This window comes from Pteropus alecto, unplaced genomic scaffold (genome assembly GCF_000325575.1).
Source record: "Pteropus alecto unplaced genomic scaffold, ASM32557v1 scaffold313, whole genome shotgun sequence".
NCBI classification, from domain to species: domain Eukaryota; kingdom Metazoa; phylum Chordata; class Mammalia; order Chiroptera; family Pteropodidae; genus Pteropus; species Pteropus alecto.
The window spans coordinates 1,033,759-1,045,582 of record NW_006434832.1 but is presented as its reverse complement, the minus strand read 5'-3'; the positions used below and the strand labels follow the sequence as shown (position 1 = coordinate 1,045,582).

Genomic DNA, 11,824 nt, shown 5'->3' with positions numbered 1-11,824 from the left:
AATTACGAAGTTTGGAGGTGGGAGACGGGAGTTTCAAATCAGCTCAATTCTGCCTCATTCCCAAAGGAAAACATGAGTTGTTCGCAGAAGTATTAGGTAGAAAGTCCACTTGTCTTTTCTGAATGACCTTGGTCCTGTCAGCGAGACCTAGCCTTTCCTGGGAAAGCAGTCATCTATTCATATCCCCCAGGAACAGCCCCTGTTCCTTACCCCTGTTAATATATCTCTAGAGTTGGGTTGAACTTTTCCAGGATATCTGTGGCTCCTGCATGCCAAAAATTCCATCTCTACCCTTGGTAGGCTGGCTTGAAGGAGAAATGAAAAAATCCAAGGGGAGAGGTCTGAAGGGAATACAAGAGGGAATAAGCAAATATGTATTTGGAATTATTACCAGGTCAACATTAGGAAATCAGTCCATGTCACCCTCTACAATAACAGATTAGAGAAACATTGTGTGATTATCTCAGCCATTGCCAAAAAAGCATATGATAAAATTTAACGCTCATTTCTAATGGACAGCGAAGGGTAGGGAACTAAATATAGAAGAGCTAAAAATAGAAAGTAACTCATTATTTGCAAACTGTATCATCATTTAATTGAAAAACCTAAAGAGAATCAATCACAATCTATTAGAACTAATAAGGGAGTTTTCAGTAATGTGGCCAGATACAAGATCTGCATATGGAAATTGGTTGCTTTCCTATATTCTGGTAAAAATGAATTAGAAAATGCAATTTTAAAAAGAGCCTGTTCACAATACAATGAAGACTATACAACAACTAGTAATAAACCTATCAAGAAATACACAAAACTCAAGTGAGGAAAATTATAAAATTATAAAATTTTTACTGAAGATTATAAAGTTGTGAATAATGAAAAGAGATACTATGTTCCTAGATGGGAATATTTGATAGTATAAAGATGTCAATTCTCATATTAATCTATAAATTCAGAGTAATCCCAATTAAAATCTTAGCAAGATTTTTCATAGAAGTTTATAAGCTGATTCTAAAATCTTATTCAAGGTAAGATGGCCAAGAATAGCCAAGGAAAAGAACAATGCAGTGAGATATAGAACTACAGTAATTACAACAGTGAGTTACTGGAAAAAATAGACACATCAATAGAAAAGAATGGAGAATCCAAAAACAAATTTATTTTTATATGAGAATTTAGTTTTGCTAAATGTAGCCTTTCAAATTGGAGAAGGAACACATTATTTAATAAATGATCTTGGGATAATTGCTTATCATTTAGAATGAAACTTAGAAACCTCGCACCATTCACAAAAAATAAATTCCATCTATATAAAGACCTAACTGTAAGAAAGAAAGACTATTAGAGAAAAATATAATAAATATAAGTGTTTATTACCTTGAGGAATGAATATCTTTTAAAATAAAATATAAAAGCCATAGAAGAAAAGGTTGACACATTTGACCATTTAAAAACTTTAAACTTCAGAAACAAACAGAAAAAAAGAAGAAAGTAAAAATTTTAAACTTTGGGATGGTCAGGGTAGGATTTTTTTTGTTGTTTTTTTTTTAAGAATGCATGGTTGGTTTGCTACCAGAAATAGTTTTAAATAATTTACAACATCAACAAAACAAAGACGAATAAACACATATCAGGAGATGCTGAAAGAGCATTATGCAAAATTCTGGACAGTCTTAGTAACAACTCTAACTAAAATAAGAATAGAATATATTACTAACATGATAATGACTATTCATCCAAAACGAATTTTGAAATAGTGAAGCACTAAAGCCATTTCCTTTTTTTTTTTTTTTTTTTTTTTTACTTACTATATTACTGGTTTATTATAAAAGTATATAACTCAGGAACAGCCTGAGAAGAGATGCACAAGGCAAGGTGTGGGGAAAGTGTGCAGAGCGTCCATGCCCTCTCCGAGAACACCACTCTTTTTAAATTTCCAAGTGTTCATCAATCTGGTAAAGCCATTTCTTTTAAAATCAAGAACAAGACAGGGATGCCCATGGTCATCATTATTATTCATTGTTGGCGTGGAAGTTCTAGGGATTGCAATAGACAAAATAAAATACTTGATATAAATATAGAGAAAAAAGTTTAAAAAAATATATTTATTTTCTCATATATAATTGCATACTCAGAAAACCCCATAAGCCCTAATTTAAAAAAAAAAAATGGAATTAATAAGAGAGTTTGATCTCCATCAGGAAGGACTTTGGTATTAAGGAAAGCTATAACTACCATGCCTTCCCGTGCTTTGACGAAACCTCATATGCGTGGCCTTCTGGTCAAGCATCTATGATGTAATATTGTTGGAGCAATCATTATACCCCTGGGGGTTCAGCTTTCTATAAATTTGTTGTGACTGAACCAAGGAAGAAGAAATATGCAGATTTCTACAGAAATTATGATTCCAGGAAAGATTTCGAGGAGACGAGAAAGGTTGGCCTCTTTCAGAGTGCAAAATGATTTCAGAATGTAAAGAAATTGTTTGAGTTGACGTCCATGGAAGTGTGTCACTGACCTGTGTTCCTGAACTAGAAAGCATGAATATTTGGGCTAAGGAATAGTTTCTCCTGGTAAATAAACAATTAACAAATTTTAAAAAATAAGAGAGTTTGAGGGTGGTGGTTATAAGGCAGATATATAAAAATCAATCATGGAAATCATTACCGCCTGGAAATGGAGGTAGGGGAAGGTGTTCCATTCATTAAGAACAATTAAGTCCATAAAGTACTTGGGAATTATATTAAAAGGGCAATTACAGAACTTATCTGAAGAGATATAGAACTATAAAATCTTATTGAGGAACATAAAAAATATCTGAACAAATAGAAAGGCAATAGCCATGTTTTTGCGTGAAAAGACTTAATATAAAATAAATACGTGAATTTAATATAATTTCGACTGTAATCTTAAGGGTTTTTTTTTTGGAGGAGGCTAGGTGATGTTCTGGGTTGGGGATGGAATTGATAGTTTTCTTAAAGTCAAACAGAACAATAAATGTCTGAAAATAGCCAAGAAAATTATGAAAAAGGAAGAGTAGTGTGTGTGGGCATCCTGCCTTACTAGGTGAAAAGCATACTGTAAAGGACTGGAATGGAAACAGCGTGGTATTGGCACAGAAGTAGACAGGTGAGTAGAATATAATAGGAAGCCTGATAATAGGCCTCTGAAAAAAATAGTCATTTGGATATGACAAAGGTGGTATTTCAAGTGATAAAGAGATATTTATCAATGATTGGTGTTAACATCAATATTCTTATTCTCCTGAGGTATAAAACGGAGATCAACTGTTGGGAAGGAGGTAGGAGGCTTTGAATACTAGGCTGAGAGGCATTTGGGGAGGTGCAGGTCAGATTGGTCATCTCCATTGTGTCTCTGCCCAGGTGTTGCCGTGGTGATGGCAGTGGAGGACAGCGTGGTTCGGGTTGTGGTGCGGGTCCGGCCCCCAACCGCAAGGGAGTTGGAGAGCCAGCGGCGGCCTGTGGTTCAGGTGGTGGACGAGCGGGTACTGGTCTTTGACCCTGAGGAGCCCTATGGGGGCTTTCTTGGCCTGAAATGGGGCAGCGCCCATGATGGCCCCAAGAAGAAGGGCAAAGACCTGACGTTTGTGTTTGACCGGGTCTTTGGCGAGGCGGCCACCCAACGGGATGTGTTCCAGCACACCACCCACAGCATCCTGGACAGCTTCCTCCAGGGCTACAACTGCTCAGGTGAGAATCTGGGCAGCAAGGAGGAGGAGCCCTGGCTGGTAGCTGCCCTGCCTCCCTGCTTCCTTCTCATGTCTTCCAACAGGCTCCCGCCTCCCCCTTGGCCGGGCACTTGTTGAGGAGGGCTCTGGCCCTTGCATTCTCTGTGGGTCCCCCGTTCGTTCTTCTCGTGTGTGTACGAGGCACTCTCCTGAGCCCTGGGATACAAGAGCAGATCAGACAGACATGGTTCCTGTCCTCTTGATACTTACTGGTCTAGAGCAGGGGGAAAAGACACTAATCGAAATTACACCCACAAGTGTGTGGTTATAAACTGAGGCAGGTGATACAAGGCAAAGAGCTGTGGGCCTTTGACAGAGGAAGCTACCTGGCCTGGAGAAGGCTTCCAGAGGAAGGGAGAAGCCCCCACCACAGTGGAGAGCCCTCGAATCCACAGGCCTACAGGGGAGCCAGGACATAGATGTGGAGAACTCAAAAGCTACAGTGCAAACGTGGGGGACGCGAGTGGGTAGGAGGAGTGGAATTGTGCAGATGGAAGACAAAGGGGCTGGGGTGGGAGGAAGGGCTAGCTGGGTGGAAATGCATAGCGGGGAGGCCACTAGAGATGGTGGATCTGGCTCTGCTGCCACCCTGCTCCCTACTCTGTCCTCTGCAGTGTTTGCCTATGGGGCCACTGGGGCCGGGAAGACACACACCATGCTGGGAAGAGAGGGGGACCCTGGCATCATGTACCTGACCACCATGGAACTGTATAGGCGCCTGGAGGCCCGCCAGGAGGAGAAGCAATTTGAGGTGCTCATCAGCTACCAGGAGGTAGGGCTGTCCCCTCCCTGGGGCTGGGTGGCCCCATCCCTCATTCTCACAACCACCTCAAGAAAGAGTGGAGTGGAGCGAGGGCAGTAGGAAGTGGGGGCCCAGTGAGAGCCCAGAAGACACTTACAGCTCAGAGAGAGACTGTATTCAAATTAAACCCGACCAAATTAATACTGTATTCAAATGAACCTGACCGTCCTGTTCTTGTCACTTAATATCATCCCACAAAGTGCTACGCAGATTCGTAGTGTCTGGCCGTGCCTCCTCTGCCCAGCAGCTCAGCCCTCCCACCCCCTAGGGAAAAGGTTTCGTGACTGGCCCTGTTCTTCAGGTCTACCCCTTGCCTCCCTTCTCCTCAGGTGTACAATGAGCAGATCCACGACCTCCTGGAGCCCAAGGGGCCACTTGCCATCCGTGAGGACCCCGACAAGGGGGTTATGGTGCAAGGACTTTCTTTCCACCAGGTTTGGAATTAGGCTTGGGTGGCACGAGCAGCCCCATTGTTTTTCCAGGGTTCCCTCTCCAGGCAGTTTGGGGATGCCTCGGATCCTGCGGCAAGGGGTTCTGAAGAGCAGCCTTCCTGTTGGGGGGAAGCACTCATGGGGGAGACCACAGCCCCCTCCTCTGCAGTTTGGGGATGCCTCGGATCCTGCGGCAAGGGGGTGACATGGGTTCTGAAGAGCAGCCTTCCTGATGGGGGAAGCGCTCATGGGGGAGACCACAGCCCCCTCCTCCTCATCTCCTCTGTAGCCAACTTCAGCTGAGCAGCTGCTGGAGATGCTGACCAGAGGGAACCGAAACCGTACGCAGCACCCCACTGACGCCAATGCCACTTCCTCCCGCTCCCATGCCATCTTCCAGGTGAGAGAACTGGTGGGTCGGAGCCCCACGTCGGGCCTCCTGATGCCCAGCGCCCCCTCACCCTTGCCCTCTGTCCCCAGATCTTTGTGAAACAGCAGGACCGAGTTCCGGGTCTGACCCAGGCCCTTCGTGTGGCCAAGATGAGCCTGATTGACCTAGCTGGCTCAGAGCGGGCATCCAGCACCCACGCGAAGGGGGAGCGGCTGCGGGAGGGTGCCAACATCAACCGCTCTCTGCTGGCCCTCATCAACGTGCTCAACGCCCTGGCTGATGCAAAGGTAAAGCTGCGTAGACCAAGGGTTTCTCCCTCTGGTACGGGGCCAGAGGCTGCCAGGTCCCAGCCTGGGTCTGTCTAGTCCAGCCACTTCACTCCATGCCCACTCTCTGCCCCGCAGGGCCGCAAGTCTCACGTGCCCTACAGAGACAGCAAACTGACCCGCCTTCTCAAGGACTCCATTGGGGGTAACTGCCGCACAGTGATGATCGCTGCCGTCAGCCCCTCTGGCCTGACCTATGAGGACACTTATAACACACTCAAGTACGCCAACCGGGCCAAGGAAATCAAACTCTCGGTGCGTGTGTGTGTGGGGGCTGGGAACAGCCAGCCTGGTGTCGGGGCCGGCAGGCTGGGAGGAGGATGGGACAGGACCCACCCACTGGCTCCCTCTGGTGCCTGGAACAAGTATTTCCCGCAAGGCAGAGGGAAGACGTTCCCTAGTCTCTCTCTTTGTGGGAGAAGTGACACAGTCCTCATCCTTAGGAACACTCCAGTTAGGGGAGAGGCAAAATTTTCTCCAAGACTTGGAAAAAGAGTAAAATATCACAGCATTGGGATGACTGAAGCAGAATCATCTCAAGAGGGAGGCAATAGGACAGGGTGGCTGTGTGTTGGCTAGTGACCTTTTTAGACTCGTTTTTAGCAGCAGGACCGTATTTCCGCAAAACATAAACACCAACATGTAACACAGGGAAACGCAGGGTTGCTTCACTTTCCCCTGCCTCCTCCAGGGAGCCCTGGTGCTCTGAAAAGCTCCTGGCCTGGCGAGAGTGCACTGGTCAGGCAGCCAGGGGTCTTGGGTTCAAAGGCAACCTCTGCCTCTTGCTGTGGTCTCAGGTGAGCTTCTGACCTTCCCTGCTCTGTTCCCCAGTCATGAGCGTGAGTCATGGGGATATGAGTGAGGCGCCTAGCGCAGTGCCTGGCCATTGGAAGTGGTTGCTTAAAGCTGCTTCGAATGAACAAACAGATCTCTCCCCTGTTCTCCCATCTCAGCTGAAGAGCAACACGATCAGCCTGGACTGTCACTTCAGCCAGTACGCCACCATCTGCCAGCAACTCCAGGCTGAGGTGAGGAGTCCACCTGGGGCCAGGAGACAGGGTGCCCTGGCTTAGGAGCAGGAAAGCAAGAGACAGAAGCATTGGGGTGTGGTCAAGGCTCTATTCCCCCTCCCCACTTCCTTTGCTCACCTGAGACTCTGAGGGGCTGGCTACTTCGGTTCCAGGTGGCCACCCTGAGGGAGAAGCTTCAAGTGTATGAGGCGGGAGCCCGGGGCCCACAACAGGACCTCCCACAGCCCCCCAGATCGGGCTCTCCACAACAGCCGTGAGTTCTGCTTCCATACCTGCCCCGTCCTTCAGCTTGGCAGGGAAAGCCCCCCTTCTCTAGTTTCTGGAAGGCTAGGTCTCCTTGCTTCTGTTATGACACCTAGGGTTAGGGGTTCCCACCCAGTGCCCAGCACACTGATTGTCACCTAGAATGCTCTGCATTAAATGAGTAAATAACACCACAGCCATATAAGCAGCATCTACTATTCAAAAAGAAGGTGCAGTTAAGGGCTGGGCATCATTGTTTCCTAAACCAGAAAATTCCTGACTCCTTCTTCCCCCCTCAGTTTCTGCCCACTTGTTACCCAAGTGTCCATCCTTTATGAGCTCTCTATCACCTGGTCTTACCTGCCTCCTCCCCACTTTCCCACCTACCCCTACTTCCCACCTCTCAAACCCCTCATTTCCTCCTTAGTCTTCCCAGCTCCTCCCCACCATCCTGCCTTCCCAGCCAGCCCCGCACCCCGGAACTCCACCCAGGGCCTGCAGTCGTTCAAGAAGACAGCCTGGGGACAGAGGCCCAGGTGGAGAGGGTCATGAAAGGGAACTCTTCAGACCAGGAGCAGGCCTCTGAGGACAAGAATGAAGGCCCAGCCCAGGAGGTAGGACCTAGAGCTCGTGGAATGCCCCTCCCAACTCACAGAGTCCCTTCAGTCCCAGGTTCTCTACCTGGATGTCACATCTTAGTCATTAGGAGGCTTTCAGATCCTGTGCAGGAAGGAGAGCTATTCTGTCAGATCCTGTGTGTCTGGAAGTGAGGAGCATGTGCGTTGCCAGCAGGGGAGCAGGGAGAGTGGACACTGGCTAGGAGAAAGAAAGCCCCCACCAAGACCTGGCCAGTCCAGGAGCTATCATTCCCACTTTGGGAGGAGGGAAAGATTTTTAGAGCTGCTTACCTAGGGAGCGAGGCCATCCTGGGCTCTCTACCTGTGACTTCCTCTTCAGGTTCCAATCCAGGTGCCAAAGCAGAGCCTCGGACACCCTCCGCCAGGGTCCCCTGGCCTGACTCTGCAGCCCAAGCCAGTCATGGACCACCTCTCACCACAAAACCTGGAAGGGGATAGTTCTAAGCAGTAAGTGTCTTCTTGCTGTTCTCTGGGGTCCAAAGTGGGAGATGATGCATTCCAGCCTCCTGAGGTAGGAGTTGGTGCTAAGTCACGAAAGCTCTGGTTCTGTCCTAGTTAAGAGTCTTTTTTCATCATCACTGTCCCTTATCTGCTTTCAACGCCTTGATATTATCATCTACTCTGTTTACTTATCTCTCTATTTATTCTTCCATGTAGCTGGCAGCCCAGCAGGAGGGAAGCACAACACCAAACTCCATCCAGATAGCTGGCAAGCACCGAGTTAGGACAGGCCGCCTGGGCTAGTGCTTTGCTTTCCATTCTGAGGGCCAAGCTGCCCGTCCTCAGCAAGGAGGGAGCAGCCAAGAGAAGTCAGGTGGCAGGCCGAGGGAGGGACAGCCTTCCTGAGTCAGGTGTTTACTATTGTGTCTTCAACAGATTGACTGTAGCTGTTTTCTTCTCAGAAGTAAATACTAACCACTACCCAAAGCCAAAGAGAAATGGATTTTGGACCATTCTTTCTGTGCTTAATAGAGAGATGCTGCTAGTATTTTTTTTTTTTCCCCTTGGCCCCCAGAACATAAATCCCCTGCCACTTAGCTCTGCTGCTGCCAACCCCACTCTGCCCTCCCCAGCATGCTTCACGCTAGGCAGTGTATTTAAAGCTTCTGGACAGAAGGGCCTGTTTAATTTTATTTCTTGTTGGGAGTGTCTGTTCCCGACTCAGCAAAAACGCTGCAGCCTGAATAATCAGCAGCTTATTATCTGTCTCCTACTGCTGACTCCCTGGGACCCAGGAGCGGCAGGGATGCACTGGCAGGATATCCCCTTGGCCCTCAGGGAACATCCACAGGCTCCCATTGATGACTTCGGATCTCTCTGCTTGGTGTCCCCCATTGCTAGGAGGGAGGACACCAGGGTTCTCATTTCTGCTGTGCCTCTTGTGTTGTGGCCTTCGACAAGTTGCTTCAGTCTTGGCTATGATTTGGGGATCTAACCCTTATTCTCCCTACATCTTTGAACTGAAGTGCTAATAAAACGTGACAGAAGACCATGGGTATTAGAGGTTGAAGAACATTCTAGATCATCTCCAAACTTAGAAACACCCTAACAATCAAATAATCAAAAATAATTTCTCTTCGGCTTTAGACTTTAGAATCTGAGACCACCAGGGCACTGAGTCAATCTTAGATTTTCCAGCTCAATGGTTTTAAGCATTTTTTCAGCTGCAAAGTCCTTTCTTCACATGAAATCTTATGCTGAAGTCTAATATGTAGAACAGATAAAGCAGAGCTGCTACATTTAAAGTGTCCTCGGACACTTTTTTTTTTTTGGTCCTAATTTGAAAATCGCTGATATAGACCAAGTCCCCATTTGTCAGATAGGGTACTGAGGCATTTTCCTGGGGCCACACAACTACAGCAAGAGGGACGGGGCAGAGTCAGGTCATCTGACATCCTGCCCAGTGCATTTCTCCCCAAACACCCACTTTTCTTAGTCTCTAATCTTCAAATGTGTGGCTCAGGCGGATATAGAATGAGTTTCTGCTGTGTCCTTTTAAATTTATTTCCTGCTTTCTTTCAGAAAGGCCTCGAGGCTGCTTTAGAAAATGAGTTTGGGTTCCCTGAGCACACACTGAGGGCAGAGGAGGAGGCTCAGAGGTGTCCAGGCAGGTAGTAGATTATGCTACCTGAGGATAAATTATTGGTCATGGCTAATCCCCACTGAGATAATTGTGTTTATTCTTTTATCATAGGTTTGCCTGACAGAAAAGAAATTTGCTTTATTAGAATCTAAATTTACAACATCAATAATCTCATTACCCTCATAATTTTCCTTAAATAGCCCCTCAGTGCATGGGAAGTATTCGCTGAATCACACACGAACTCTTTCAGGATCCCAACCGTTAAATAGAAAGCGCAGACTGAATGCATTTCCGAGGGTCTTCTCAGAACGAAGATCACATGGCCTATCTTATTTAATCTCCTCTTCCCCTAACAAGGTAGATGGCATTCCTTCTATTTTACAGAAAACAAGAGTTCACTAACCTTATCGTGCTCATTACGTGCCAGGTACTCTGTGTAGAGTAACTTGTTTCATCTTCCCAATAGCCCGGTGAGGTGGGTGCACTTGTTATCTCCATGTCAAGGGAGGGGTGAGCAGTGATCCAAGCTCATGTAGCTGAGAATTGTCGGAGCCAGGATTTGAGCAGGCAGGCTGGCATTCTGACTTGAGCCTGGCCCTTCACTGCTACCTTTCACTGCCCCTCAGGTAACTGAATTTACTCAGTCAAAGCTCGAGTAGGTGGCAGAACTGTGAGGAAACTCAGACCTTCTTAAACTCTGACATTAGATACCAAGGCCACTTACTGCCTTTTCCCTACTTCCCAGGTCACTGTTTTTGTCCAGGGGCCACGTTTAGTGGCTAAAGCCTCCCACCATTACCTGTGACCACCTCTACCAGGTTTGGTCTTCAGCAAGGCTATGGCAGAGCAGGAGCCATGGCTGGAATGGTGCAGAGGCCGGCCAGCCGGTCTGGGGCAAGGCAGGAGGGAGCCGGGGGCTAGCCCACATGTGCTCCTCACCACGCCTGGAGTAATGGGGCCAGGTGCATGGCAGAGAGGACCCTGGCCAGCCAGGTCTGACTAGGGCGGGGACCCCCTTTCCTCTGTTCCAGGCTGGCGCTGAAGGTGCTGCGCCTGGCCCAGCGGCAGTACGCCCTGCTCCAAGCAGCCAACCTCCTGACCCCTGACATGATCGCAGAATTTGAGACCCTGCAGCAGCTGGTGCAAGAGGAAAACACTGGGCCTGCAACGGAGGCCTCGGGGGCTCCTGGTTTGGCCAAGAGTGCACCCCTGGCACAGGAGCTGTGTTCAGAGTCAAGTGAGTCTTGCCCCTGCTCTGCCTCTGCCTATTGGTGCTGAGGGGTGGCCAGGGCCTTTGATGCCAGGTTATGCTGTGGCAGGAGGCTAGACCCTTGGGATCACAGACTTCTGCACACAGAGAGGCCCCAGGAGTCATGGCAAGATTGAGGAATTAGGGACTCCTGCATGTCTCCAGTGTCTCTCCTCAAATTCTAGAAACTCTCCTTTTTTCTGGCCAGTCCCTGATCTCCCCTCAGCACCCTCTTTCTCTGTGCTCAGAGTCTCCAGGATACTCGGGCCCTGTGACCAGGACCATGGCAAGACAACTGAGTGGCCGCATGCACATTCTGGGGGTCCCACATGAGCCAGACCACACCCCAGCCCAGATATCTCCACGGCCCGTGGAGAAGAAGAGGAGGAGGAGGCTGAGCCCCTCAGAGCAAGACGGTCCCCCAGCCATGAGGCCGGGGACCAAGCGCCAGCGCCAGTCCTTCCTGCCCTGCCTGAGGAGGGGGTCTCTGCCTGAGGCTCAGCCTTTGTTGGGACCGACCACCCCCAAAGGGAGAAGGGTCTCTTCTCCTTGCCACTCTCCTCGATTCTGCCCAGCCACAGTCATCAAAAGCCGGGTGCCTCTGGGCCCTTCTGCTCTGCAGAACTGCTCCACTCCTCTGGCCCCGCCTGCTCGGGACCTCAACGCCACCTTTGATCTCTCTGAGGAGCCCCCCTCAAAGCTGGGTTTCCATGAACGTGCTGGCTGGGAGAACGTCCCCCAGGAACTGAAAAGGCTGGATCAGCCCTTCATCCCCAGGTGGGTGTCCCTCCCTGCCTTCCTCCCCAGCAGGGGGTCAGGGGTCAGCAAGGAACAGCGGTGCTGCCGGGAGGAGTGGAAGATGGCCCACTCTTGGGGCCAGGACGT

At 48.7% G+C, this 11,824-nt stretch overlaps 1 protein-coding gene across 1 annotated transcript in view; it reads left to right on the top strand.

Annotated features, from left to right (window-relative positions):
• The window catches only part of KIF18B (kinesin family member 18B), a 19,214-nt gene that overhangs the window by 4,448 nt on the left and 2,942 nt on the right, over positions 1 to 11,824 (top strand). Inside the window, exons 2-13 of the mRNA XM_025045610.1 lie at positions 3,381 to 3,707; positions 4,360 to 4,517; positions 4,877 to 4,981; positions 5,268 to 5,378; positions 5,459 to 5,656; positions 5,774 to 5,950; positions 6,649 to 6,723; positions 6,879 to 6,979; positions 7,397 to 7,583; positions 7,927 to 8,054; positions 10,722 to 10,927; positions 11,188 to 11,716. Of these exons, the coding sequence (XP_024901378.1) occupies positions 3,395 to 3,707; positions 4,360 to 4,517; positions 4,877 to 4,981; positions 5,268 to 5,378; positions 5,459 to 5,656; positions 5,774 to 5,950; positions 6,649 to 6,723; positions 6,879 to 6,979; positions 7,397 to 7,583; positions 7,927 to 8,054; positions 10,722 to 10,927; positions 11,188 to 11,716 (2,288 nt within the window). The 5' untranslated portion in view covers positions 3,381 to 3,394. The remainder of the gene's footprint in view (positions 1 to 3,380; positions 3,708 to 4,359; positions 4,518 to 4,876; positions 4,982 to 5,267; positions 5,379 to 5,458; positions 5,657 to 5,773; positions 5,951 to 6,648; positions 6,724 to 6,878; positions 6,980 to 7,396; positions 7,584 to 7,926; positions 8,055 to 10,721; positions 10,928 to 11,187; positions 11,717 to 11,824) is intronic.